Source organism: Ostrinia furnacalis, unplaced genomic scaffold (genome assembly GCF_004193835.3).
Source record: "Ostrinia furnacalis isolate ACB-3 unplaced genomic scaffold, ASM419383v2 OfSCF0396, whole genome shotgun sequence".
NCBI classification, from domain to species: domain Eukaryota; kingdom Metazoa; phylum Arthropoda; class Insecta; order Lepidoptera; family Crambidae; genus Ostrinia; species Ostrinia furnacalis.
This window is the reverse complement of record NW_021130635.1, coordinates 172,812-200,650: the sequence shown is the minus strand read 5'-3', so window position 1 is coordinate 200,650 and position 27,839 is coordinate 172,812. Positions and strand designations below refer to the sequence as shown.

The 27,839-nt window shown below is 37.3% G+C and overlaps 7 protein-coding genes across 10 annotated transcripts; 4 read left to right on the top strand and 3 right to left on the bottom strand.

Annotated features, from left to right (window-relative positions):
• Positions 1 to 130: 130 nt before the first annotated feature.
• Positions 131 to 6,662, bottom strand: LOC114363071 (CMP-sialic acid synthase). 3 transcript variants are annotated; one of them, XM_028318688.1, is made up of 9 exons: positions 6,541 to 6,662; positions 6,173 to 6,372; positions 5,863 to 6,076; positions 5,559 to 5,723; positions 2,606 to 2,831; positions 2,227 to 2,332; positions 2,018 to 2,150; positions 1,591 to 1,825; positions 131 to 1,242 (listed from the first exon to the last, which is right to left on the bottom strand). In XM_028318688.1, the coding sequence occupies exons 1-9, from the start codon at positions 6,582 to 6,584 to the stop codon at positions 1,087 to 1,089; spliced, it is 1,479 nt and encodes a 492-aa protein (XP_028174489.1). In that variant the 5' UTR covers positions 6,585 to 6,662; the 3' UTR covers positions 131 to 1,086. The 3 variants fall into 3 exon arrangements, with proteins under 3 accessions (XP_028174489.1, XP_028174483.1, XP_028174498.1); XM_028318682.1 differs by having other exon boundaries at positions 5,559 to 5,726; positions 6,541 to 6,661; XM_028318697.1 differs by lacking the exons at positions 5,559 to 5,723; positions 5,863 to 6,076; positions 6,173 to 6,372; positions 6,541 to 6,662 and adding exons at positions 4,399 to 4,618; positions 4,940 to 5,377.
• A 438-nt stretch (positions 6,663 to 7,100) lies between these two features.
• LOC114362835 (ATP-dependent DNA helicase Q1) lies at positions 7,101 to 9,240 on the top strand. The gene has a single exon (XM_028318380.1). It carries the CDS (start codon positions 7,187 to 7,189, stop codon positions 9,236 to 9,238), a length of 2,052 nt encoding a protein of 683 aa, XP_028174181.1. The 5' UTR covers positions 7,101 to 7,186; the 3' UTR covers positions 9,239 to 9,240.
• Positions 9,241 to 9,262: 22 nt separating this feature from the next.
• Positions 9,263 to 13,946, bottom strand: LOC114362845 (UPF0193 protein EVG1 homolog). 2 transcript variants are annotated; one of them, XM_028318401.1, is made up of 6 exons: positions 13,831 to 13,946; positions 10,713 to 10,838; positions 10,378 to 10,555; positions 10,026 to 10,186; positions 9,641 to 9,865; positions 9,263 to 9,555 (listed from the first exon to the last, which is right to left on the bottom strand). In XM_028318401.1, exons 2-6 carry the CDS (start codon positions 10,834 to 10,836, stop codon positions 9,374 to 9,376), a joined length of 870 nt encoding a protein of 289 aa, XP_028174202.1. In that variant the 5' UTR covers positions 10,837 to 10,838; positions 13,831 to 13,946; the 3' UTR covers positions 9,263 to 9,373. The 2 variants fall into 2 exon arrangements, with proteins under 2 accessions (XP_028174202.1, XP_028174193.1); XM_028318392.1 differs by lacking the exon at positions 13,831 to 13,946 and having other exon boundaries at positions 10,713 to 10,920.
• On the top strand, positions 11,151 to 13,375 carry LOC114363103 (uncharacterized). Its single transcript, XM_083287613.1, is given in 5 exon segments — positions 11,151 to 11,393; positions 11,529 to 11,840; positions 11,843 to 12,125; positions 12,231 to 12,282; positions 13,364 to 13,375. Coding segments are annotated over 5 exon segments (744 nt in total). The 5' UTR covers positions 11,151 to 11,308.
• Positions 13,304 to 14,428, top strand: LOC114362853 (uncharacterized). Its single transcript, XM_028318414.1, has 2 exons — positions 13,304 to 13,476; positions 13,953 to 14,428. Exons 1-2 carry the CDS (start codon positions 13,451 to 13,453, stop codon positions 14,341 to 14,343), a joined length of 417 nt encoding a protein of 138 aa, XP_028174215.1. The 5' UTR covers positions 13,304 to 13,450; the 3' UTR covers positions 14,344 to 14,428.
• A 546-nt stretch (positions 14,429 to 14,974) lies between these two features.
• Positions 14,975 to 16,186, bottom strand: LOC114362861 (histone H3.3). Its single transcript, XM_028318427.1, has 3 exons — positions 16,044 to 16,186; positions 15,585 to 15,875; positions 14,975 to 15,481 (listed from the first exon to the last, which is right to left on the bottom strand). Exons 2-3 carry the CDS (start codon positions 15,864 to 15,866, stop codon positions 15,353 to 15,355), a joined length of 411 nt encoding a protein of 136 aa, XP_028174228.1. The 5' UTR covers positions 15,867 to 15,875; positions 16,044 to 16,186; the 3' UTR covers positions 14,975 to 15,352.
• A 646-nt stretch (positions 16,187 to 16,832) lies between these two features.
• Positions 16,833 to 24,586, top strand: unk (RING finger protein unk). Its single transcript, XM_028318722.1, has 6 exons — positions 16,833 to 17,178; positions 17,275 to 17,484; positions 20,078 to 20,361; positions 20,758 to 20,858; positions 21,663 to 21,900; positions 22,445 to 24,586. The coding sequence occupies exons 1-6, from the start codon at positions 17,120 to 17,122 to the stop codon at positions 22,951 to 22,953; spliced, it is 1,401 nt and encodes a 466-aa protein (XP_028174523.1). The 5' UTR covers positions 16,833 to 17,119; the 3' UTR covers positions 22,954 to 24,586.
• The last annotated feature ends 3,253 nt before the right edge of the window (positions 24,587 to 27,839 follow it).

Here is a 27,839-nt window from a genome sequence, read left to right as displayed (position 1 = left end):
CTAAATTGGTTCTTTGTTTTTAACGATGTTAGGGATTAACTTAATTGAAAAATTAAAGGTTTATGATAATTATAATAACGAACTTTATTTATCGATTAAAAAAATATAATGGTTTCATCTCGTCTTTAACTGTGTACTTACTTAAATAAACAAAACACACGTACATAAATTAAATTGATATGGACACTTATTTACTACGGATCAAGTTAGATTTGTATCAAGGTAATAAATACTTGTCAAAACATAACATTAATAAACAACTAAAAACAGTATAAATGTAATTCGAGCTTTTTTTTATCACAGAAGAATTTTACTTGGTCAGATCTTATGATTACCTGCCACCATACAAATACAATACATAATAATACACTGAATAGAATACACTAAAATAATATAAATTATTAATATGTATGATTTTACAATATAATACAAGCTACAAAATATATAACAATAATTCTTTAAATTGATATTATGCTTTTCTCACAACACTCGCTGTGCGATATTGTTTAAACTAAAAGCTACATTGTATTGCACACTTTAAAACTTCAAAAGGCACAGACTTCTATTTAACTAGGCAATATGGTGTTGGACTTTTCTCCCTCGTATTCGTAGTCAAATAAAATATCCACGAAGCGAATGTGAACACTAGGCGAAGACGTGGCCACAATATTCGCTTAGTTGTCGATAACCACGATAACTCTAGCACATTTGCCCTTTCCTTGCATTTTACTTTTTTAAGTAAAATGTAAACAATACAGGGTTTTTATTGCATAATTCAATATGAGGTAGGTATGTAGGTAAATACATGCACTAAACATTTGGTCCGTTGAAAGATAAAAAAAAAACTATTAGCCAAATGTGGAAAAACCTCATTACTTCACTACTAAGAAATCATTAGGAGAATCATTACCTCACCACCACGGGTCGCCAATGAATCGCCTAAATGTTGAGCAATGGCAAATTTGAAGTTAGCCTTCGATGCCATAAAGTTAGGCATAAATAGGCATACGGAGTCAAAGAAGATTGTTGCGGTCTCGTCTGCACAGTAATTGTTCTATGAACTCATTCAACGTCGGATGTTTTTTTTTATTTAATAGTGGGCTTGGCTTGCGGGTGTCGTAGAGCCGTGTGTAGATCTGCCCATAGAGCAGCGATGCGCGCATGCGCGGTCCCGTGGGTTCTGAAGAGCTCTGGCAGCGATTCTAGCGCAGCCAGTGCGTATGCGCGGCCGATACGGGCTTCCTGCGAAGAAAGAAATGCAATGAAATTAAGGGCTAGTTTTAATCAAATTCCAATCAACCTACTTGTATATTTGATGCAATTTTGGATACAACAAGTTCGTTTGAGGCAAATTAATATCCACTCGGCACTCAATTTTATGAGCGTAGCCAACGGAACCAATGAATTTTATACTAAGCTTCAAAAGGTGTAAAATATTTCATTTCAATTCTGTCAATTTGATACAATTTACCTATTAACATAATATTTTTAAATTTTAATCTAAAGCACATTACATAGCACCATGCACTATAATTTACTGCGAAAGAACTGGTTCGATTCAATTCTTCTCAAGCTTTATCGGTTACTTACTTCCAAAGAACATCGGAGAGCGTATCTGTGTCGTTCCCTTAGCAGCTGCGAAGCCGCCGTGTGCGGGGCCGCAGCGGCAGCAGCGGCTCTCTCAGCATGGAGGCCCCTGGTCAGCCGGGAGCATAGCTCGCGGTAAGCACCTAATGCATCAAGGGCCAGTAACACCTTGCCACCGGGACCGTCTTCCGTGAAGTCCATCTCCTCAGGAGGAGACTCGCTCAGCTCTGTCACTAAGCTGGAAGGAATGCATTGCTGTTCTACTGTTTTGATTTCTACAATATACCTACTTGTTAGCTTGTCCTCAAAAGCAAAAGGAGAAGTAGCTATGAGTCTACGAAATTGATATCGATGCTTTTATCAAATCTTCTTATCTACTGATACGGATATTCACCCATTATGTCTTATAGAAAGATTTATCTCAACTTACTCTGCTGCAGCTTTCATAGCCTCTTTTACATGAGACCACCTAGGCCCATCAGCTATCGATGGCGTAGACAGAGCATTTAGACCATTTCCCAATTCCCGTATATCAGCCCGCTCTGCTTCACACCTGCTTTCGACTAATAACAAAACAATGACCATTAATAAACATGTATGGCTTAGTAATAAAATCACAATCTGGCTCGAAGGACCAACCTCTTTCAAATATCTGGTATATTCTGTCAATGCCCAAAAGAGCTAAGCGGAGCTGCTCCTGATCCGTCGTAAATGCTGCCTGCATATCCTCAGTTGACATTTCCCTCTAAAATGGGTAAATAAGAATGAGATGAATAGCTAGATAACATTATGAAAACCTTAAAAAAATACATATTGGATTGGTTACGATAGTCATGACTAAAAACGAATTATCAAGCACGTGAATCATACAAATAAAGTAATTTTACGATCAACAGTTTTGTGCCAACTTTATTATGTTATACATACAATCATGGGCACGGGATCATGAGGGTCATAAAGTGACTGTTTTACTAAAACAGTTTCTATGGAACGTCATAGGTAACATGAGGTTTCTTACAGGGCTGTCTTCTTGTGTGCCAGCCAGTACAAACTCATCGTGCTTCGGTTTGTCCAACCTCGATGTAGTCTCGCAGAGGAAACTGCGGAGGTCTGCATCGTGAGCTAAGACTGGGTGCCTGGCGACCAGGGTGAGCCACCTCTGCAGAGCCGCTCGCCTCCGCTGTAGGAAGCGAGGACTCCCACCGCCTACCACGACACGTTTTGGCGGCAACCGGCATACTGAGCTGAAAGGAGTTATGGAAGGCTAGTACTTAATTATGGTAATTACGACATTTAATGAATAAAACCAAATAATACACACGGCTAGCTATATTAACCATGATCTACAAAAACACACACGTTATTTTATAAATTATGTTTCGAGGTAGGTAGGTAGGTTTACCTACCAAAGATACCAACTTTTACATTGTACTTTTGTAATGTAAAGGTCGTTGGTTATAAAGCGATAACAATTGATATATTCTTTTACGGTTAATGAGTAACAAAATGTGATACCATAACAGGTTTAGTACGAGTAAAATATTGAGTGTGCCGCCGACGCCATCCGACAGTACCTCTTATTACTTAAATAAGGTACATATTTTAGTCCTATTAAGTACCTACTTAACTGAAAGGAGATAAAGAAATAGGAAAAATATAAAATTTGCAGTTATTTTATTAAGACAATGCGATAAAAGGAAGTTATGAATAAACTAGTGAGTAGGTACTTTATCATCGCAAAAGTTCTTGACATAGATCGCACACATACAATGGTGTTAGGTAACTACGAGATAATGAAATCATCCGCCCAGTTTATCACATTTCCTCTCATCTCACACGCGGGCTGTGGGAACATTGTTCCCATCAATCAACTGTAACATATCTGTTCGGAAAAAACTAGGTAGTAGATAGCAGTATCTGCGTACGTAATACCTACTTAGAGGCAATAGCCTAAAGAAGCGACCATAGCCCAAAGGCCTGTCGGTGTCGTCGGGTCGGGTCAGACTCAGATCCGATGAACGCAGGTTCGATCTCTGCTGTGCTATTGAGGTGATGAACCACTCGTAACATAAAGTATTTAGCTTACCATAAGGCGTTAACGGGACTAAAACTTGTAACACTTCTGGCGCAAGGTAATATTTTTTAACGTCAACTGTTGTAGGTAGGTAGTAAGGGTTGCTATTGCTATGCCCGTATTCACAAACATTGCTATGAGGTCTCATAGTGCACGTGGGCGCACTGGGTCACACGTGAAACAATCACAGAGCTCTATTCTACGCTGTGCGTTCGATTTTTTGCACTTATGCAAGCATAGTTTGTGAATACGGGTGATAGACATTAACGCTAACGCGCCGGCATTTATCGGCTCGGCACAGCTGGGCGGCAAAATGGAATATAATGCAGATGAGTGATCGGGGAAAAAACCCGCTCACCTAGGCGAACAATCGGTAAATATAGTGTTAGTGTCAACCCGAATGTACTACCCGTATCCGGAGCACGAATAAATCGTTCTCAGTAAAGCATGGTCGCGGTAATCGATTTTTAGGGTTCCACTGAAAATTAAACCAAAAATTTTTTGTTTCGTTTTCAGTTTGTTTTTACCTAATAAAAAGTTAGGCTTATAAATGAAAATCTTAAAGTTAACATTCACAAAAAAAGTAAGTAAAAAAAGTTGTAAATTGTATGAATTTGTTGATAAATTCAGGTAACTACCTAGTACAATTAAACAACATTAGGCGTACAAGGAAATATAATGTCTACTAAAATTAAATTGTTTCTGGGATTTTCTCACAGCTGCTAACTGGTACTTACCGATAAGGATATTTTGCATACAAGACATCATACAGCTGGGAAAAGTCATTGTATCGCCTCGTCACAGTGGTGCCATGTCTTCTGGAGCTCACGTAATATTCACAATGTTTCAATATCAGCCCTTTTCTCTCCGGAACCAGTTCTACGCTAATCACGTCCGTAGCTTCCAACTCTTCATACGTCACTATATCCGTACTGTTATTTGGCATTTTGGGTACTACTGCAAAGATACTCAAAACTTAGTAATTAAATAAAGATCTATAAATATCCAGCAATTGATCATAACAAACGTTATTGCACTAATACATAAATAAAAAAACATGTAGACAAGTGTATATCTGATATCTAGAAAGCAGAATAATGCCAACTGTGTCTACATAGTTCCACATAATTGCATGTATAATTAATTTCTACTCAATAAAACAATTCAATCGGTAATTCTCATTATTAAGATTAAAATCCTAATGACAAAGTTACACATGTAGTTGTATGAAGGTAATGACATCAAGGATTAACATAAATTACCATTAAAAATACTTACAATAAATTCTAACATATCACAGTGCTAAGTTAGAACTAAGTAGGGCGTTTGCAACTCCTAGATCGTAATAAGTATCAACTTCTAAACTTTCGGCGCCAAAAACTTCTGTGACGGTGCAACTAAAAGTATGTACAACAACAAATAAATAAAACTCAAAAGATAAATAACTTTCAAAAAACAAACAAAAGTTTAGCATGCGCTTGCGCCGATTTGGAAATTTGGAATATGATTTGGCATTACGGCGGAAGTGTCACCTCATTTGACGTTTTGCCACCCACTTGCGGTGACGGGGGCGTTTGGCGAAAAATAGCGCTAGCTAGTAAAATGGCGTCCTTTTAGTGGTAAAGTGCTGTCACCGTCAAAAAAATGTATAGAAAAACATCACTTTTGAAGTTTAGCAAACGTGTCTTAGAAGAAAACATGCTATAGGTTCGGACGTTGCCATGGCGATCGCCATTTTGCTAACAATTTCTAACATTTGTATTTTCCGCCAAACGCAGCCAATCGCTGCCATTTTCGTTCGGAAATTCATTTTCCACCACTAGGCACGTATCGTTGGCGGAACAGCTACACAAACAAAAACAGAGGTAAACATTAAGTTATTTTTAATTCTACTCACTTGTGATTTTGAAAGAGACCACTTTCTATGAGATGTCGCTTTGAAATGTAAAATGCTCCAGTTTCTATCAAATCTCCGCCCCAGTCCTGTCGCCTCGGTCTGGCGAAGACGTCGAAGTTAATGGGAGAAAAAGTGCTTCCAAGTTGTTTCCACCGAAGTTTATAGCTTCTAAAATAAACATTCACTTAAATATAGCAACTGGATTCTCTGTCTGAACCTCTGTCTGATTCAGAAGCTCTGAACTCAACAATAATTTAATTACGGCATTTTACGTTTACTAAAACCCACAAAAAATCTTACTCACCTATGAGCTGAAAAAACACAGTCATAAGGAATGGGGTAGTTTATATTTTTAACAGCGTCTTTCAGCCGTATAGGGCTTAAGAATGGCGACGTGGCTTGTAGTAACACCAAAACCGTAACGTCGAGTCTCTTTCCTATAAATTCAGCTGCCCCCCAGATTGATGGTGCGCAGTCTACTGCTGTTATGGGGCTTCTATGGAAAATGGCGGCTCCATCTGTTGGCGCACAAGGAATGAAAACAATATTATATTGTAGTCTCCTACATTGAAATCTGCAAACAACACACCTATTTGGTTGATATCTTCACTTACTTCTCAAAGCTTCTAACGCGATCAAAGGATGGTCGGTGGACACTGTGACGTCATCGAGTCCTGCAGACTTGGCTGTTGCGATGGCACGGCTTAGGAGGGTCAGACCTCCGACACGCTGGAGGTTCTTCAGACGAACACCTTTTGATCCTCCCCGCGCTAAAATTAGCACGGCCGTTCTTCCTGATACTTGTGTAAAACAACTGAAATGCAGAAGAAGTAGGTACAACAATTTTTAGTAACTTAAGTAGCACTGATAGCACGTTTACTTGGTGGGTAATTAACTCAGTTATCGAGCTGATAATTCTAACAAACTGCTAAAGCAAATCATTGGAATAAGATACCTAAATAAAAACAAAGTTTCAACTTACAGAAAGAATAGACAGAGAACAAATACAAACACCCGCATACACATGTTCCTCAATGAAGTGAGTTACTGAGGGGATCTAGGGACGACTCGAACTAACACCATTCAACTTCCGTCCATCTCATCAATGATAGGTACTTTTATTTGATCAAGTAAATTGCCCTCAAACATTTACACGGACGAATTTATCTATGCATTGTTCGTTGTGTGTTAAGTGTGTCGCAGATAAATCGTAATGATTATTATAAACACACTTACATAAAAATTAAATTCAATCTAGGTAAGTAGTATAAAATACAGTAAAATAATGGGTTTGTTCGCGTGCAAGGGATTCCTTATCATTCGTTTTCTTGATGCAGAGATTTTAGTGTAGATACTTTATAAAAAAAATAATTTGATAAAATACTAAAAATTATACCCTGAGTAAAGATAAAAAAACATTGTCATCTTTTCTGTAGTCGGGTAATTTTATTCAATCAACAACAGATGAATTTCATTCGTTCAAATAAGAACAATTTATGACGTTTGCTGTCACTGTCATCTATTGTAACGTTAAAATAAAAAAGTCACTTGAACGCTGGTCGCTCGCTGATTTTCAGAACAATGTTTTGAATAATTTTATATGTATTTAGTGATTTTATTCAAAAGAAATGTCGACTATTGAAGAATTAGAAAACGACGTCAAAGAAGTTGAAAAAGAATTGATCAATGTTGATGCCCAGTTGCGAAAATGGAAGTCGTTACAAAACAAACTTCAAGAGAAAAAACTTTCATTGAAAAATTCTATTAACAAGTTAAAATCTGATTCTCTTGCAAGTGTTGACTGGGCTGGCACAGAATACGAGTGGTCGAAAGACGTTCAAAGGACTTTAGAGACTGTTTTTAAGTTGAATTCATTCAGGCCCCAGCAACTAAGTGCTATAAACTCTACCCTCTCTGGGCAGCACACTTTAGTTGTGATGCCGACAGGAGCCGGCAAAAGCTTGTGTTATCAACTACCTGCTCAGGTAAAACCGGGTATAACCATTGTTATATCACCCTTAATCTCATTAATGGAAGACCAAGTGCGATCTCTAACTAACAAAAATATACCAGCAATGTTGATGACAAGTACTAGTCCCAAAGAAGAAACCCAGGCAGCTCTAAATTTATTGAAGGAGAAAAATTCTCCAATCAAGCTACTGTATGTGACTCCAGAAAGACTGGCTAAGAGCAAAAGGTTTATGGCCAATCTACAGAAATGCCATGCTGATGGTAGATTACAGAGGATTGCTATAGATGAGGTGCACTGTTGCTCTCAGTGGGGACATGATTTTAGGCCTGATTATAAATTCCTTGGAATTCTTTCCAACATGTTCCCTAATGTTCCCATTTTAGGACTGACTGCAACTGCAACTAGCCATGTCCTGTCAGATGTTCAGAAAATTCTCAATATTCCTGGATGTTTAATTATAAAATCCACCTTCAACAGACCTAACTTATTCTATAAGATAATGGAAAAACCAACATCACAAGAAGAGTGTCTCAATATTTTGGAGAAACTTTTAAAGTACAGATATAAAGGAAATACTGGTATAATTTACACAAACAGTATAAAAGATTCAGAGGAAATATCTGAAGGACTTCGCAAGAGAGGTCTGAAAGTTGGGTGTTACCATGCAAATATGGAAGCTGAGGCGAGATCTAAGGTGCACGTGAAATGGCATGAGAAACATTACCAAGCTATAGTTGCCACAGTTGCTTTTGGAATGGGTATTGACAAGCCTGATGTTCGTTTTGTCATACATCACACAATAAGTAAATCAATGGAGAATTACTACCAGGAAAGTGGAAGAGCAGGACGAGATGGCTTGAGAGCAGAGTGTGTCACTTTGTACAGAATGCAGGACATTTTCAAAGTAAGCACAATGGTATTTTCTTCAGTGGGTAACTTAGATCATTTGTATGGTATGGTCAAATATTGTATCACAGGAGATACATGTAGAAGGAAACTTATTGCAGAACACTTCAATGAAGACTGGGGCAATGATGATTGCAGTAAAATGTGTGATGTATGCTGTAATCCTAATTTAAATATAAAGGAAATCAATCTTGAAGCTTATTGCAGAACACTTTCTGGTATAATAGACAATGCTGATAAACAAGATGCTAAATTAACTGCTCAGAAACTGTTGGATGCATGGTTTTTAAAAGGACCTGTAAATCTAAGGCATAAAGGGAAAGAGCCAACTATATCCAGAACTCTTGGTGAAGATGTTATTGCATATTTGCTAATAGAGAATTATCTGGCCGAAAATTTTCATTTCACTGCTTACTCAACTATAAGCTACATGAAGAAAGGTCCAAATTTACATTTAGCACAGGATCCTGAATTTACTTTGAAAATGCCAATAAGGAAATACACATATTTTGAATTGGAAGCACCAGCACCTTGTGACTTTGAACCATCTGTTACTAAGGTGGCCAAAGATACAGAGAAAACAAAATCTAATGGTTCAACAGATAAAACAAAGAAAAAATCAAGACCAATTATTATTGATGATGATGATGACTTGGAATCATCAGCTCCTTGTAAGACAGAAGAAACTGTTGCTAAGGTAGCCAAGGATGATTGCAATTCTAAGAAAAGAAAGGCCCATAGTTCAACTGACAAAGTGAAAAAGAAGTCAAGACCAATTATTATTGATGATGATGATGATTAGTTTACTTAATAATAATAGGGAAAATGATTTGATTAAGTAAACAATTTAGAATACTTACCCTCTTTTATTACAAAAACAAATAGCAAGTCCCAAAATATTATCAAAAGTCTTTTCAATAATTAAATTAAGAAAATGTTATTGTCGTCGCCTTGGTGAATATTGCAATGGAGAAAGCTTTTCATAGGCCGCAACATTCTCTTCTTTCGTCTTCTTTCTTCCAGATCTAAGGGCCGGCTGCGGTTTCTCTTGCGATCTGCTGCTGCGTACTGAGGCAGGCTTGGATTTGTCTTGAGACCCATTACTGCGTGTTGAACTAACTGCAAATTAACAAAAGAATGACTACTTACAATTCCATTTTGTTTAATTCACACTCATATTTTATTTCTAAGAACAGGACCATACCAGATTTAACTGCACTGCCCTTCTGAAGGTTCTCCCTGCTTCTAAGTGTGCTGAAGCCAGACTCAGTAGATCTGGCGGTAGAGCATTCGCTGTCTATGCCCAAAGCGTCGAGGGCCCGCATTCTCTCAGCTATCTGTTCCTTAATGATCTCCCGGTGCGGACCCGCTTCACCAAGATACTCCATTTCGGCCAGCCATTCGGCGCGCTCGCGAATTTGTGTGACCACTGTAAAGAGGAAAGAAAATTTTGCATAAAGATTGTAGAATTCTAGCCCCGACATAATTAATCCAACATTCTTTGAAATAATCTCCACATTCCCAATAATGCAAAATTGAGACAAATGTTTAATCAAAATACGACTACAATTTTGAAAGTTGTTACGTACAATCATGCCAGGTCTCTTTATTAGTGGGAATTTTCGGTTTCGGCTTAGGAAGGCGAGGTGGTGCAGGAGGCGTCTGTTCTGGAGTGTCACCGTATGCCATCAAGTTGGCTAGCCGTTGCTTTAACTTCTCGCGATCTTCTCCTCGTTTTAGAGGACAGACCCTAAAGAAACGTAACGTATGCAAATAAGTAAAATTATTTATACCAAAGTAATGTGTTTAGATAAGCACAGTCAATGGTAAGGTTCTTGCTTTTTTCAGGACTCCATCGAACGCGCTGTATATCATCATCTAGGAGTTTAGGATTATGTAAACGAACTCTAAGCTAAATTGTATTTTAAAGTAGGTACTTACGGTTCAAATTCGAACGCGCCTGACTCCCTGATAGCAGACAGTGAACGTCGTTTCGAGGTGCGCGGGCGCACGAGCGGCATCTGCGGCGGCGCGCGCTGCGGCTTGTCATCGTATTCGCGCAGCGCTAGTGCGGACTTCTTGCGTTGAGCGATAGACAACTTTGACTCTTCCAGTAGCACTGAATAAACAAATGTCTGCCTTTAACTAATCGTAATAAAGATTTAAATTAGAGTCACAGCGATTGTTGTAGACTGGATAACAGTGTTATTACCATAAAGTGCTCAAGTTAAACTGGAAGATCATTAAATTGAATTAAGTGGTGGTGAAGTGGATACCTCTGAGAAACTCTTGCTGTTCCGCTGAAGGCTGCACAGTTCGAGAATGAAATATTCCTCCATGGGGAATAGTTTTGCTCGGCCAGTTTATATTCACGTATCCATTAGCATCTGGTTTTTCCATGTCTTGAATATAAAACAAATAAATGTGTACTTTTGTGTGCAATTTCCTCTACCTCCTGAAACTGTTTTTTAATTTCCCCGGGCAACGCAGTCAACGTCAAATTGACAGAATCGTTTCGTCCTACGTAATGTTTTGGAAGGACCATTTTAAAAATTTATATACATTTTATATAATCACATTAATTTAAAACTTATTCGGAATTATAAAGGACATAATTTATACATGTATCTAATTAACATATTTAAATGATAATAATTGACTCTTTGATTTAACATTTTCCGATTCAAATTAAAATACAATAAATAGGGTTAGTATTGGAATGGAACGTTTATGGTATGGATTGGCGGCAAAAAACAAAAAGTTTTCTCGGAATTTCTCGTGCACGCACAGTGCACAGGTTTTTCTCCCGATTTGGCGTCTATGTTTCAAGCCTCAAAAAAATTGTGGCTCTCGTAAACTTCTTGATAATAAAATGAACAACTCAGTGGTTTCAACTATCGAAAAAATTAAGCTACAGGAACAAGATAATGAGGTCAAATTGAAAGAAAAACGCGAATGTAAGTAATTTCATTTTGTACTATCAAAGTTGCTAATGTAAATTCATGAATTTAGTAGGTAAGTACGTAGGTATGTATTCCAAAAACGAATTTTGGTAAACTTATCTTAACCACTTAATAAATGTTCATAATTAGACGAAGCTACAATATCATCACTGAATCGAGCGATACGTGAAACTCTTCAGCACGTAGATAAGTCCGAACAGGAGCACGTGTTGCTAAGGGCTCAAGTAGACGGTCTACGTTCACAGCTCGTGATAGCGAGAACCAGAAGAGACGCCTTGCGAGGGCAGCTGCAAGCGTGTACCAAAGAGCTGGAGGAGTTAAGATCTGAGTCGGTTAGGTTTATATTATTTATTTCATACTCTTTAATTCTAGTTAAACAATCTAAGTTCAAATTATTCTTCTTTATGACAAATTATTGCATGCTGTGCTATCAACTGATCGACTTTTTAAGGACAAAGGCATAATGAAAGTATGGGAATTGCGATCATCCCTGAGTACCGCTGTCCAACATGTTGCTGATGAGTGTGATATCAGAGCACTCCTTATTAAACCGATGCAACCCGAGTTTCTACCGCCTCCTGCTAAAAGACCTGTTGAGGGTTCACACAATGTTTCAACAGCCGAACACGAGATACGACTGAAAGCTGCAGTTGAAAAAAAAGAAAAAGTTATTTTTGAGCGGGATCGTTTGATGGTAGAACCTGAAGTGGGAGAAGAATTTCTTCGGTGGGTAGAAATTTTTTTTTACTTTCTATAAGGACTCTACTAAATGTTGTAATAATATTATGTTGCCCAAATATTTGTTTTTACTTGAATAGACTTATTTTTCAGTATCAAAAATGCACTCAAATACTCACAAGAAATGATAAATCAAAGAAAATATGTAAGTACTAAGTACTATAAAATGTATTCCTTTGCAAACGAATCACTGAAAAAAGTGCCAGCTGTCAATTCTGTCCATGAAGCTATAGATAAAAATGGAGGACACACTCCGAATACCTACTTGAAGCACAACCTATGTATCACTATCTCGCTCTCTGTGGGCAGACTCTCTCTTTCTAAGTAAACAAAAAATATAAATTTGCTCAAAGTTAATGAAACTCAATGTAAAATCCTTATGTCTTGACATAGGTATCAATAAATGATAAGTGTAAATACTGGTAAAACGTTTTAAGGAAGAAATTACTGTGAAAATTGTGAAAAATGTTTACAATGATCCAATGTCGGAAATCACGAAATAAAAACTTACGCGTGGAATCTTAAGTCACTTCCGGGACACCACGTCCTACCGCAACCACGCACTACAAAATTTTGCACCATTTCTTGTGAATTATGTCCTGTAAAAAATCTCAAACGAAATTAAATAAATAAATAATAATAAATAAATATCCTTAGACATTTTACACTGCGCTTCTAGTCCCAAACTAAGCAAAACTTGTACTATGGGTACTAGACAACTTAAATACTTTTTTTTTTGTAAATACCTACTTATTATACATAGAAAACACCCAGTCCAATACAAACAAATATGTTCATGCACATAAATGTTTGTACTGTGCGGGAATCGAACCCGCTACCTCCGGAATAGTAGCCCGTTTCGAACCACTACACCAAACGGCTGACTTTTACTGCATAATAAACAAAATAGTAAACAACCGCCATGATGGGCCGGATTGGGCCGATGTTGCCACATGGTACCGATTACCCAGGAATTGGGATTGTAATTCCCTGATTCGCCAACACATAAGCCTAAACGGCCGACAATTTTGTCCACACTAAAAAGAGAGGTCGGCCCACAGAGAGCGAGATAGAGATAAGTAGGTATTTGACTCAAGTTTTTGTTCCAAGTCTGGCCTCCATTTTTATCTTTAGCTTCATGATTCTGTCAATGTCAGCTGGGATAATTTCAATTTGATTCTTAGCACTCTAATCTGTGCATACTCTCTAATCTGTGCTTAGCACAGATTAGAGAGTGATTCTTAGTTTGTAAATTTTAGATTTCGTAATATTTTGAAATTTTAACTTGAATTATTGTATGGGAATTGAATAAAATGAATAGAAATCTCCTTCTGTATTCGTATGTATAACAATATTTTTATAATATTTTATTTATAGGTTAGAATGTATTTAATTACCCTGGTGTTAAGTGCATTTCTGTAACTGACTGCAAATCAATGAAATCTGGATTGATGTGCAATAATTATATAATATTACATTTTTGTACTGTATTTGATAAAGCACAGCACCCGATCCTTTGACCAACGATTTAGATTTAACACCTATTCTTGTTCTGGGTGTATAATAATTAGAATGTAGGATATATAGGAATTTAAATACCTATTTTTCTTAATAAAAACAAATCACAGGAATAAAACATAATATTAATAGTTAATAAAAAATTATAAAATAAACAATGTTCTAAATTACTCACCATAATAATTGCAAAATTAGTCATAATATTACCTTGACAAATGTTTAACAATTCACCGTTATTACTAATAATGATGAGTAATATTGTTTTGTTTCATTTCATGATGCAATCATTACTTTCAGGAGATGTTTCCGAACCAGGAGACCAAGCAGACTTTTTAGCAGCAAAGTAGAGCCGAATGAAAATGAACCCATCAAATTCTCGACTAGCCCAGCAGCCAGAAAGACCACAATACCTGTGATCAGAAAGCCTTCAAAAAATGATATGCCATGGTATCAACCATTTTGTGTAACTGGCAGTCTTGCTGTCTTTTTAATATACTTCTGTGTCCTAAGAGAAGAAAATGATGTAGACCTTGAATTCAATAAAACTTTGTATGACAGAATTAAAGGCTTGGAAAAAGAACAGCTGATTCAGACTTACAGATTCAACAAAGAACATGGTAAAAGTGTAGAGGATATTGAACAACGACTTAAAGAAATAGAAGCAGAAGAACAGAAGCTAGTGGCATAGAATAAGTTTTAATTTATTGCTGTAGTATAAAAATAGGTTGAGATATTTTGTTTAGATGTTTGTTTCAATAAATTATTAAAAATAATGGTTTTTTCATGCTAGTTTTCCCTGATAACACCATAGAAGTCATAGGCCTTGTTTCCGTTTATTCCCGATGTCCCCCACTGGTGGACATCGAGAAAAAAAGTTGCAATGTCCACCAGTGGGGGACAGCGCTACTGAAATCTTCCCATTGGGCCCTACTGGTGGACACTGAGAAGAAAATATGAGTTGGCAGTTGCTCTGTCCCTCAGTGGTGGACATTGAAACCAAAAAAGTTCCGTTGTCCTCCACTCCATACTGATTCAGTCTGGTTATAGGGATTGTGGTTAGAACTAGAATCAATGTGCTGTGGTATTTTTACCCAAATCACCTAGTTAATCTGTGCCGTGGTATTTTTTACCCTAATCCAGTCATGTGTGTTGTTTTTTAGTAAGCTGTTATCTGTAAATACTTAGAAAAACGATTCATTTAATGATAAGATAATCTACTAAAAAGTGAGTTTGTGTGTAAGGGTGGTAAGGGTTTGAATAGAAAACCAAAATTAAGTAAATCTAAATTATATTTATTTTAACACCAATTACTCATTACACTCATTTTCAGGTGCATCAAATTACTCCTAAAACAGAATTCTCACACTGTCATGTGGTTTACAATATTTTCTAATACACTACCTAGACAGAATATTCCACAAGTCACTAATCAAAACGCTATGTCCTTACATGGGACACTGTTAATACAAGTGACGAATGTCAAGTAAAGAAATAGGTATGGTTTAAGTAATATTAACATACAGTATCCTATGCAAATGCACAGCAAAACTTACAAATAAGAACATATTTATAAAGATTCAGTTCTGCTGCCTCCTTACATTAAAGATTACAATGTTAAGATGAATTAAATGAGACATTACAAAAGAATGACGGATTAATTTTACCAATAATTTAAAGTTAATTAAATCTAGGTTAACTTAAGCACGCTCCCCACGGATTCGCCGGGCAAGCTGGATGTCTTTAGGCATAATGGTTACGCGTTTCGCGTGGATGGCGCACAAGTTGGTGTCTTCAAACAGACCCACCAGATAGGCCTCACTCGCTTCCTAAAACAAAAGAAAATTACACAGTTTTAGTACGTTCGTGATAAATTTTACTAAATTAAAACCAGAGGTTCAAAAAATAGCACGTGTTATTATTAAATCCCACCTGCAGAGCACCAATGGCGGCAGACTGGAAACGAAGATCCGTTTTGAAGTCCTGGGCGATTTCTCTCACCAATCGCTGGAACGGCAGCTTACGGATGAGCAACTCAGTAGACTTCTGGTAACGACGGATTTCTCGGAGCGCCACGGTACCAGGGCGGTAACGATGGGGCTTCTTGACTCCACCAGTGCTTGGCGCCGATTTACGGGCAGCCTTGGTGGCCAACTGTTTGCGAGGAGCTTTTCCTCCGGTAGACTTACGGGCTGTCTGCTTGGTACGTGCCATCTTTTAATACTGAAACCAAATGAAGCAAATCGTTAAAATTAGGAACACAAAACAACGAATTGCGACATCCAAGTCAAGCACTCGCAAGATTTCACAAGAACGGGAAAGATTTCACTTTAAACTTAAATTTTATACTTTGAGTTTGTAACACTACAGTTAAAACATAATTTTACGTACTTTTTGATTGATTTTTAACAGAATTCACTAAGTTTACTTCAATTTGTGTACGAGCTCCACAACAATAATCATATGCTCAAGATGGCGTCGAAGAGAATGGCGGGCGAGCACTGACGCTATAAGCCGGGCGGTCATTGGTCGAGATAATGAACTTTCCCGCATTGTCATTGGCCAAAAAAGTAGAGGTTCTGATTGGTTAAGACCGAATTGTTTCTATTTATCTCTCTTCTCATTGGTCAAGGAGACCATGATTCAATGTTGCCGTTAAAAATAATAATAATCACAGAACAGTGAAAATGTAATTAATAATTTTGTGATTTATGTAATTTGACCTAATTAAATATCATATTTTTACTTGTTTATTAATGTTTCGATGAAAAGGAGTCATTTAAAACTTAACTAAAATTTTAGGGAACAAATTTTGGTTTCTTTGATACTAAAAATTCTTAAAATTAAGTTATAAAACTTTTTTTAAGTACTTTTATGTCTTTTTTTACGTTTTTTTACAGGTTTATTTAGAGATTTATTTTATCAAGATAAGAAAATGCGATTACACGAGAAAATATTAATACAAATTACTTTACACACTCTACAATTTAAGATTGATTTAAAAAAAATGTGATTTAATTTAATTTTACATTAAAAAAATAGTACAAAAAGCACACAACAAAACAACAAAGGCAGTTTTTTTTCCTTGATGTGTCTAAACAACCAAGGACTCAAGGAGAAAAATGCATTGTCCTATTTTTTGTCTCTTTTATACCTTAGTGATTAGTGGTTCTCTAAAAAGAGATGGACAGAAAACAACTACGTGACAGGTCTGTCAATGGTGGCGATTATTATTTTTCTTTCGTGTCATTAGATTCTCGGAGTCGTGAAATGATTATTTTAAGTTCAAGGTCATTTTAATCTAAAATGTGGCGTGTATTTACGGGAATATTCAACATTTTCGGGCTCTGTTTACATTTTTTACCTTTCTAAAATATTTTGTATCACGTGATCCTATATTGAATTTTAATTGGTCGACGGTGAGCGTGCCCTGCGCGACGCAAGAGGCGCAATAATAGTTTCCCAAAATGCCGTCTGAATCAAAACCTTTGTTGGCAGCTCAAACAGAAAAACCAAATCATTACAAGTAAATATCCATGTTTTGAGTTGATTTTAGTGAAGTGTTAATGTTGTGAAATAAGTACGAGTGTGTTTTACTAAGCGTCGAATTCTTGGGTTGCAGATATCTAAAGGAATTCCGAGTAGAGCAGTGTCCATCGTTCCTACAACACAAATGTACACAACATAGGCCTTTCACATGTTTCCATTGGCATTTTAATAATCAAAGAAGGCGAAGACCTGTTAGAAAAAGAGACGGGACGTTTAATTATAGCGCAGATAATTATTGTACCAAATATAATGAGACATCAGGGATTTGTGAAGACGGCGACGAGTAAGTACCTACTTAACTGCTGTCATTGCTTTGTTTTCCTGCATTTAGTTGTACCTGACTTTCTCACATTTTCGGGTTACGAACCAGTAAAGAAGGTGCCATAGATATCATTAACTTGGTACTTTCTAACTTATTGGTATCCAACTGGAAAAAATATTGTTTACTCCAATGGTCCCCATAATCCTACCAAGTATGGGATGCATCCAAACAAGTTGTATACTAACAGAACTTCAGGCTCCTTCATTTGGTAGTGTATTGAGGTCCATTGTTCTTTCAGTGTTATTGATATTTCGGTTGGTTGTTTTGCATTTTCCAAATTGCCCATTAACGAGTCTGGTTTATTAATTTTAGTATTTATTCAACTGTGTAAAAGAAATGTACACAGCTTTATTCCTATGAAAAGTGTTTTATAAATAAAAGTCAACCAGGAGAGCGCTTTGATGAATGAGCGTTGCTTTAAAAAATATATGACTTTAGTTTACTTTTCCAGGCTTTTTTTAAATTTTACAAGCACAGATATGTTTTTATGTGATCATGAATCTTTGGATTAAGGCCGGGTAACAGAGAAAATGGCGAAAATGAGGTTTTCATTTTTCATTTTTGAGGTACTAAACAGTAAAATAAAAGGCTAAGATTTTTTTTGGGCATAGTTGAGGATATTTTCTAGGGCTATTAACGGATGGAAACACGATTTGATGAAGTTGACTCGATAGAATAAATTCCCAAAGTTACCTCTATTCGTTTTCTAATAATGGTTTTATTTTTAAAATAAGCGATTTGAGATTCTGAATCTTTTACTAAAGTTCAGAAATAACTTGAGGGCTTTTAACGGATGAAATTTTTATATTGCGTCTTATTTAGTTACTATGTTAAAAAATGTGGAAAAAATCGCCCATGACGGCTTGGACAATCTCAATCAGTCGCGCGGTGGCGCTTACGGAGGACGGACGCGTGCAAACTCTAGGGACCTCTGCTTAAACTCCCATGAGTGCACAGAGGTACGCAGATAACCGCGTGTGATGCTCATAGCAATTTTCGATAGGTACAGAACCCCGTACATACGTCATACATATTATAGAAAGAAAACACCCAGACCAATACAAACAAATATGTTTCTGCAATTTTAGTATGATATTTTTATTTATTAATAAACAAAGAGACTGAACAAAATTGATGCGTACCTATACTGATTAATGTTATTAACCACATGCAAAACCGATAGGTCGGGTGACGTAATCTTGAAATTCTTTAAGCCGGTGCAAAACTTCCAGAAGGTCGGGCGACGCCACGGCCACTTTGAACCGTGTTTACTTCTGCAGTTATATTTTATATTTATTCGATTCTAGAATATATTCCCAAAGAGTCTGAAAGGTGTTTTAATTTGTATCACTTGGATATGATTTCTATTAGAAAGTGTTGTACCTAAGTGTGACGCTTGAAAGGAAGGAAGTCAACCTAACCTAACCAACTGCGTATTTCTATACTGTGTAGCTGGAAATTGTGGCGGGAGCTCTTTGACGCGCTGTTTTCGGCGAAGAATTGCGCGCGCAGATTTTGACAGCGCGAAATACCTACTTTAGAAGAAATACCAAGCCTTAACTGGTGCTGAAGTGTATTTTTTGTTATTCGAAGAAATCTGTGCCACACAGCCATAGCTTGTCTAAAACAAAAAACAATAAAAATCTGTATAGTCTCAACTCAATGATAAACATTTGTATTTTTACTTTAAAGTAATCATATTCTTGTTTACAATTTAGCAGGTGTTATCAAATTAGCAGAACCATAATAAAATTAATTATGAAAGCTATAAATTGGTCAACAATTAAAAATCTGTTCCTATTCATTACTCAAGTAGCAAATCTTTATCAGTACATTACATTACTTATCCCACAAAATATGTTCATGTAATAATATGTGTTTCAACATACTGTAACTATCAATCAATTCTGTAACCCAAAACTGTATAAAAGACTGTCTATATTACAATAAAAAATAAGCATCTTCTAGTCCTAAACTATAATAGAAAAAAAAACAAGATGCTCTCAATGTGTGAGGAGTTTTGCCGCGAAGATTGGCTACGTAAGCCTTCTTCGGGCACACCAGCGCCGCCAAGACAGTTAGGAAGTCGAAGTAGTAGCCGAAATCGGTCGAATGAATCATAAGAAAAAAGATACATTTTTCAACCATATCTTCATAGCATAAAGTTCATTTTGTTTTGGCCTCTTTCAATAGTCTATTTGACACCATTCCCCAATAATTCGAAATCACAATTTATTAAGACACTTCATTCTGGTCTTAAAAACTTAATTCATTTTATATTACCCGTAAACTAGGATATTTTGTTAAAAAAGTAATTTTTGAGTTGACAAAATAGTGATGTGACTTGCTTGTATTGCCATACAAAATCTATGGGAATCTTGTTTTGTTAAAAAGTATTCAACTACTAAAGATTAAACACTGTCCATTGTCTCTATAAATATATTGGCAAAACCAGTGTGCTTCAAATACGCACCATTGAAGCCAATAGACAGAATAATAATAATAAGGTTGGTTTCTATAAAATAAATAAATAAACGTGAAATTACTCTTCCAGATGCCCGTACCTCCACCGCACAGCGGGCGACACGGAGCGCCGGTACCACCTCCGCTACTACAAGACTTGCATGTGTGTTCACGATACGGACGCGCGCGGGCTTTGTACGAAAAACGGGGCCCACTGTGCGTTCGCTCACGGGGCCCCCGACCTCCGGCCCGCCGTGCTGGATATGAGGGAGTTGCAAGCTTTGGAGAACCCTGACGCGGCTGATGGAGATACGGCGGCGCCGAACGCTTTAGATAGAGAACGGAATTTAATGAATGAAGACCCTAAGTGGCAAGGTTCGAGATGTTTCTTATTTGGAAGAACATTTTTTTGTAAAAAAAATATTTAAACAATCTAACTAAAATCAATGCCATTATGGCATTCTCTTCCAGTCAACTTTTGGGCCTAGCTGAAATTATTAAGTATTCTCTGCTTAACTCTTTTGTTTTCTCTTCTTTCTTTTGGCTTAGAACTTCTTGTTCATTTGCCACAGAGATGAGTTTTTGAGCATAGAAAAGAAATTATTTTCAATAACTATTGCATTTAGTATTGGCTAATATAAATTATCCTGAAGCAATTTATATTACAGGAAATAAACAACTTGTGAATACTAAATCATACATAGATAAGACTACCAATAACATAACTAAGGAAAATGTATAATGTTTACTAATTTACTTATTTCATTTCAGATACAAATTATGTACTATCATCATATAAAACTGAGCCATGTAAAAGACCACCTAGGTTATGTAGACAAGGGTATGCATGCCCTCAATATCACAATAGTAAAGTAAGTATGTCTTTCCACATAGTCATTTATTTATTTAAATACTAATAAAATATTATTTCCCATTCCATATCTGCATCTTAATTAAAAACAAACTTTAAAAAAGTAATTCAAGTTTACACAATCACAAGAACATCATGTGATTCTGTCAGAGATTTTCATGTTGCAATCAGAGGTGGAATAGGGTATTTGACACCACCAATCTATTGACGTACTTTTTAAAACTGTCAAAACGACACTCTCCCATAGATTTTGTACGGCAATACTAGCATGTGACGTCACAATTTTATCAACTCAATGAAACTACTTTTTTCAATTATAATGCAACGAAAAATCGTAATTTACAGGTAATTAAAAATTAATTAAGTTTTTAAGACCAGAAAGAAGTGTCTTTTTAAAAAAGTTGTGCTTTAGAATTATTGGGAAATGGTGTCAAATACCCAATATTGTGTAAAGCAATCGTAATCATTTGACAGTTCATAACGTACGATTATTCTGTCAAACGCTTTGTTCAACTGACTTTATCGTACGTTATGAACTGTCAAATGATTACGATTGCTTTACACAATTCCACCTCTGAATCTTTTTGTAATGTAAAAATCTCTGATAGAGTCAACTCTCTTCTTGGAGTCGTGAGCATTATAGTTTTCGTATTTACGCTGCCCATAGAGGTGCTTACAGCCACGGATTTGGAGCCTAAAAATTTAAAAAGAAAAATATATTTTTTTGTTTATTAATGTATCTCATAGTAGCCCAATTTTTTTATTATTTATTAACTTGGAGCTTTAACGAACCACTGTATTCCAGGATAAACGCAGATCGCCTAGGAAATACAAGTACCGCAGCACGCCGTGCCCGAACGTGAAGCACGGCGAGGAGTGGGGCGAGCCCTCCAACTGCGAGGCCGGCGACGCCTGCGGCTACTGCCACACGCGCACCGAGCAGCAGTTCCACCCCGAGATCTACAAGTCCACCAAGTGCAACGACGTGCAGCAGGCCGGCTACTGCCCGCGCGGCCTCTTCTGCGCCTTCGCGCACGTCGAGCGTGAGTATCTACACGCTGCAGTATAAAATGTTTAAGGCCCCGGCCTCGAGTTTAGCGGGCAGTGGGGCGGCGGCGGTAGCTGCGCAGGAGCGGCGGGATCTTATGCGTAAACAAATAGACCGGTTCTCGAAAACAGCGGCGCGGGAGCGGGCAACGAGCGGGCAGCGGCGCGGGAGCGGGCCACTAGCGGGCAGCGCACTCCTTCTTTTGCCCACAATAAATCGAGCGTTAGGAATAAATTTGAATCGAAATAAAATTGTCGCCGTTGTTCAGACATTTCGTTTGCGAATAAAAACAAATATCTCGACAACACAACCCCGAACACAACACTTCGCTGCTAAAGCGCCGCGCGAGCTGCCAGCTTGTTTCGAGAACGGGTTTGCGTTGCCCGCCCCGCTCCCGCGCCGCTGCCCGCTAAATTCGAGGTTGAGGCCTTAGAGTTTTAATTTTTTAACCGCCTTTTATCTTTTATTGTAAGCAGAGTAAACTCCTTATCAGTCGAGATGTAATACAAAGTTTATAATAAAGTTTGCGTTTGTTACAGCCGAAGATCTGAGCGGCGCTCGCGAGCTCGCCGCGCCGCTGGAGTGCGGCACCAACCTCGCGGATCTGCTGTCGTCCGCGCTGCCGCCCGACAAGAAGCCCGACGCCGCCCTGCGCGCCGCCTCGCCCGCGCCGCCCCACACCAACGGCAGCGCCGAGGCCTCCGAGTGCGCCTCCACCTCCAGCGCCGGCTCCAGCGCCGGCCGCGCGCCCGCGCCGCCCGCGCCGGCGGCGCTGCGGCGCGAGCTGGACACGGCGCGCGCGGGCCGGCGCGAGCTGCGCGGGCTGCCGCTGGCGGCGCTGAAGGCGCTGCAGGCGGCGGCGCGCGCCGAGCTGGAGGAGATCGAGAAGGCGCTGTACCTGGAGACGGCCACCAAGTGCATGCGCTGCGAGGAGCAGCCGCGCGCCGTGACGCTGGCGCCCTGCAACCACTACGTGCTGTGCGACGCCTGCGCCGCCACGGCCGCCGAGTGCCCGTACTGCCAGACGCCGGTCGCGCACCACCAGTAGGCGCCGGTCGCGCACCACCAGTAGGCGCCGGTCGCGCACCACCAGTGGGCGCCGGTCGCGCACCACCAGTAGGCGCCGGTCGCGCACCACCAGTGGGCGCCGGTCGCGCACCACCAGTAGGCGCCGTCGCTCTCCGCCGCCTCGAAGTCGGGTGACCGCTCCTCTTGATATTTTTGTAACTCGACGACTCGATAATAATAGGATATTTAATTTTAGAGAAAGAGCGAGACTTATTCTGATAAACTTATTGAATAAAATTGAAAGCGTGAATTAGGATTTTTCAAATTTACTGCCACTGTCACTTGTGTAACGGTAAACGTATTTTAAGGTAGGAAGCGTACTGTGTGACTCCTTTCGACGGCGAGGATCTAGACGACGCTCCGTTGGAAACTGACAAAATATTGTAATCTCTGAAATGAGTGATTTCGTACGGTGTGTACAAAATATTTCTTAAACTTTTATAAACATTGACGAGTATTATGTAAAAGTAAAGTTTGTAGGCTTACAAATTAGGAAGTAAAGTTTATTTGCTTAAAATTAACAAATGGACACCAAAGCTGCAATTTACGTGACTCGGTACTGATATACAGACGCATACAAAAATATATTCTATTCTATTAATAATAAAGTATTTTTCATAAAAGAAATATTATAAATATTTAGTGCATGTTTTACACGCTGTAGAAGGTTTAATATTACAAGAATGATTATTATGCTTTTGATGTTAAACAGTTTTGTTTATTTAGACTCGTGTATTAGTGGACTTGTTGCTTTTACTGATATATAAAATAGTACCTATTTATGACGTTTATGAGGTTTTATCGTAAATAAAACTGGTCGTGCTTTCACCAATAGCTTCGGAAACCTAACAATTGTAACGATTTCAAATATATTCTCACATAGATTGCTTTTAATAACAAATGTATTGGTGGCAGCAAGACCATGATATATCATTAGAAATATAATTGAAGTAGTTTTAGTTTTATATGAATATTCAAACAGATTTTGCATGTTCACATTAGATTGTCTAATAATAATAATAATGAAACTTGGATCAGAAGTTGTTATCGTTACGTTTTCTTTTTACATTTTTTAACAAGTATATTCATAGATGTAGTTAGTGTGAGAGTGGACTGCCCTCGGTTTGCCAGCACAACGTTCAGTTTGCCTCAATTAGCCACTTTAGGACCAATATTAATGTATTCCTAAGCAATAAATGGAGATAACCGATTTTATAAAGTATCTTTGAGAGTTTCATAAGCTGTAGCTTTGTATTTACATTTTATTGACACTGTTCGATAGTAACTTGAGTTTTCGTAGGGTAATTCCATTTTCATAAAAATGGGAAGCATATAAATATTTCTATAGACAGAGAATTGACTATTTCTCACTTTTTTTTTTTTTTTTTTTTTTGTGGGGCAACATTTAAAAGAGGAATAATCCTTTATTGTGGGTGGCAATACTTGCACTCTATTTTAAAAGTGAGTTTTGATCACGAACTGTATTCACTTGCATTCAAAGTGTTACAAAAAATATAAATATTTAACTATCATAAATGCATTCGCACTATTTTCGATTGATGCAAACGAAGGTACTGGTCTAGTTTTACTAGGTTTTAGAACATTTTTTAAGTTTACATTCCCAAATAATATTTAGAAAAGTTTTCTATGTTAGTATTTACTCATGGTGGGGGTATCATTTACTTGGATGAATTGCATTTAGCTCTAAACATGATAATGTAAGTCGGACGAATTTTTAATTATTCAATGCAATCGTATATGTTTACCTCATGTGAACACACAAAAGTAGTGTATCACAAACAAGGCACATATGGGAACTTTTTATATTTTATTATGCGTAAACATTGATTCATAAAGAAAGAGAAGAATCTTACTATTTGTTGCAGAATTGACCAGCATTACTACTACACAATAACAATTGGGATTGCAAGTAATGTCGTATCCACAGATATAGATATACATAGATAACGCAAGTAACACGATCTGTATTAAAACCAAGCGTGCCGACTTTTTAATACCTACTGTGACGTCACAGCCAACATTTAGTGACGGGAAATCGTAATCGATTCAAAGATGCCGATGCCGCCGTTGCCCCAACGCACCGTTACGATCACAGAAATGGCATCGATTATCTGACAGACGAATGAGATACACAGACGAATGAGATACACAGACGAATGAGAACAGACGAATGATATTAAACGAAATGTTTAAATATATATTTTCATTGAATTTAAAATAAAAATGTATAATTCTAAAACAGATTGCTTATTATAATACATTGTTGCTGCGCGGGCATTTTTCGAGCCGCCAGTTGCAGTGTTGTCACACATAATTATTTTTTTGTATCATTAATTTCATCCTGTTTAAGTTTATTTTGAGACAAAGTCACGTCATGTAGTTTTCTTTTAAAAAACACAATTAAATAACTACAAAAGGCTAATTTTAGACACGATCCCGTATTAAAATATGTTATATTTACTTTGAATAGTGAATAAAATACATTTTAAGTTTTTATCAAAATATCAATATCTCGACAACGGTGCCTCGTAAATATTTTGTATTGCTCTTATAACATATCCAGCAATATATGTGATTATTTGGTCACAAAATTCTGTTATTTGTGGCAATGTTTTATAAAAATCATCAAAATCACGTACACTACCTGTATTCATTTCTCTACAATCCTACAATCTACATCATCATTAGCAGATCATTATTTCTTATATGTATGTACACACATTATTATATAGGTACTTTTACATGAAAATACATACATATATCTATACTACACCTTTTCTAATTTTCTCTTCCTTGACAACAATAGAGGTTGTTGTGGTGTTTGTTGAATATTATTATATTTTATATTATACAGGGTGTTTGGCGAAAGGTTAGACAAACTTCGTGGGTGTATAGATAAGGTCATTTTAAGAGTACAAGTTCGCCCATTTTACCTTAAGCGAGCTACTTTTTTTTAATTGATGTTATTGTTTTTATTTATTTTTTTTCCAAAATGTGACCTAAAACCTGTTTAAATTTTTTTTCTCGCATGTTTTCAACCGCTTTTTTATTTGATATTAATATCGAATATGTCTTTAGTCAAATAAAATAAATTTCAAATCCAGATAATGATTGAATAGGTAGTTACGAACCGCCAAAGTTTAACAAAAGTACAAACCACGATAAAAAAATCTACTTAGAATTCGATTTAAAAAAATTAAAGGTGATAATGGATTGCCAATGATCTTAAAAACATCTCTAGTTTCTCTTCTTTACAATGATACATCACCATGTAGTAATTAGATATTGAAATTTGCCAAAAATTCAAAGTTTAGGGAAGAAAATGGAATAATAATACAAAAATTATCCATACATCCATTGCATCTTGTGGAAACTAGGAAAAAAAAGACATATAAATACTACAAATACACATTAATTAGAATATTTATTTAATATGAGAGTTATTTTTTAATAATAATTAGTATCATTCGTCTGTCCGATATCGATAAGAATCGATTATTGATTAAAGTAGTAGAACGAACAACACTAGTAGCAAAATTTGACAGACGAATGAGAAGTTGCGTGTACAACGAAGTCGAAGCGATGCGCGACAGTGGCGCTTGTCCGTTATACCAGGCCTGGCTCACTCCGTGCGGTACATCCGATAATTACCTACAGCGAAGCGCCCCGCCGGCGGGTATTATATCAGTCGAGTGTCACGCGCGCGCCCGTCAGCACGCTGGCGTGCGTTGCAGTACCTAATTCTATGATCGAAGTATTATTTAAAAATGGACATAAAGGGAAATAATTATTGTGCGGCGTTCGGGTGTTTAAATTCGAAAAGAAATCTACCTTTTCTTTTCGCTTCCCAAAGATGCTGAAAGGTATGTAGGCCATGTAGGTCATTGTAGGTAATCAATAATTCTTAGGATAGTATAGGAACCTAACCTACCATGACTGCTCAGAATGCGTTCGTTCGTTTCAGCCAAATGACGTCCACTGCTGGACAAAGGCCTCTCCCAAGGTTTTCCATAATGAATGCGTACTTACCTACATACGTACCTCATTACAAATAAGTAAATTAATTATTTTTTCACTAGACAGCAACCCTAACAGCGTAAGAAGAGTTCAGAGGCACGCGATAGAAAGAGACAAAACTTGTAGGTGAATAAAATTGTAGGTACGTAGTGCTGTGCGAGCGAATTCCACTGTATCGCGTCGTAGCAAGACTCGCATTTATTTAAATCGTCTTGCGGAGTAATCCTTCTGTACCTGTACTATTACTTATTCTGTGGTTATACATCGCCTCTTAACACATAACGTCAGATCAAACGCTCAAAACAAACCCGGCAATGTATCGTAAAAAATTTTTTGAATGGTAAGTTATAGATTTTTAGGTACATTCTTGAAACCACAGCTTGGAATACTTAAAAAAATGTTTTAAAATGAATTAACACTTAATATAATATTAAAATAACTTACCCGTGATAGGAAATATGTCCTTGCCTTTGGGAGCTCGAAATTTTTGGCTTATTGCAATTAATTATCACACATTGAGGCATTTTTCTAGTTTTCGCGGCCGTCCGCATGCAACAACAGACGCGCGTGGACTGTAAGCAGCGGCAACTCATTCCGAGGATTTATCGGGATCGGGACACGCGAAGTAGGTGCATTCGCGTTATCTAGGTATATCTATATCTGTGGTCGTATCATTTTTGTACTTTATCAAAGCGGGCTCTAACTTTTTATCTCCTTTTACGAGTACCATCTTTTGGGTCAATAAATAGATATACTAATGTAACTGTAGTCTGATCGCGCGATAAGTAAACTTACTGAACTATCTAAAGTAAAAATATTTTCTATTTA

Bases quoted from the DNA above. Each gene is read 5' to 3' on its own strand.
- LOC114363071 (XM_028318682.1), bottom strand. From the start codon at position 6,584: ATGTGTATGCGGGTGTTTGTATTTGTTCTCTGTCTATTCTTTCT. The intron at 2,333-2,605 runs GTAAGAAACCTC...TACCCATTTTAG, and splicing joins GCACACAAGAAGACAGCCCT to AGGGAAATGTCAACTGAGGA. The intron at 1,826-2,017 runs GTAAGTTGAGAT...CATTCCTTCCAG, and splicing joins GCTATGAAAGCTGCAGCAGA to CTTAGTGACAGAGCTGAGCG.
- LOC114362835 (XM_028318380.1), top strand. From the start codon at position 7,187: ATGTCGACTATTGAAGAATTAGAAAACGACGTCAAAGAAGTTGAAAAA.
- LOC114362845 (XM_028318401.1), bottom strand. From the start codon at position 10,836: ATGGAAAAACCAGATGCTAATGGATACGTGAATATAAACTGGCCGAGC. The intron at 10,187-10,377 runs GTAAGTACCTAC...ACGTTTCTTTAG, and splicing joins GGCGCGTTCGAATTTGAACC to GGTCTGTCCTCTAAAACGAG. The intron at 9,866-10,025 runs GTACGTAACAAC...TCCTCTTTACAG, and splicing joins TAAAGAGACCTGGCATGATT to TGGTCACACAAATTCGCGAG.
- LOC114362853 (XM_028318414.1), top strand. From the start codon at position 13,451: ATGAATAGAAATCTCCTTCTGTATTC. The intron at 13,477-13,952 runs GTATGTATAACA...CATTACTTTCAG, and splicing joins AGAAATCTCCTTCTGTATTC to GAGATGTTTCCGAACCAGGA.
- LOC114362861 (XM_028318427.1), bottom strand. From the start codon at position 15,866: ATGGCACGTACCAAGCAGACAGCCCGTAAGTCTACCGGAGGAAAAGCT. The intron at 15,482-15,584 runs GTGGGATTTAAT...CTTTTGTTTTAG, and splicing joins CCGCCATTGGTGCTCTGCAG to GAAGCGAGTGAGGCCTATCT.
- unk (XM_028318722.1), top strand. From the start codon at position 17,120: ATGCCGTCTGAATCAAAACCTTTGTTGGCAGCTCAAACAGAAAAACCA. The intron at 20,362-20,757 runs GTTCGAGATGTT...ATTTCATTTCAG, and splicing joins TGAAGACCCTAAGTGGCAAG to ATACAAATTATGTACTATCA. The intron at 21,901-22,444 runs GTGAGTATCTAC...CGTTTGTTACAG, and splicing joins CGCCTTCGCGCACGTCGAGC to CCGAAGATCTGAGCGGCGCT.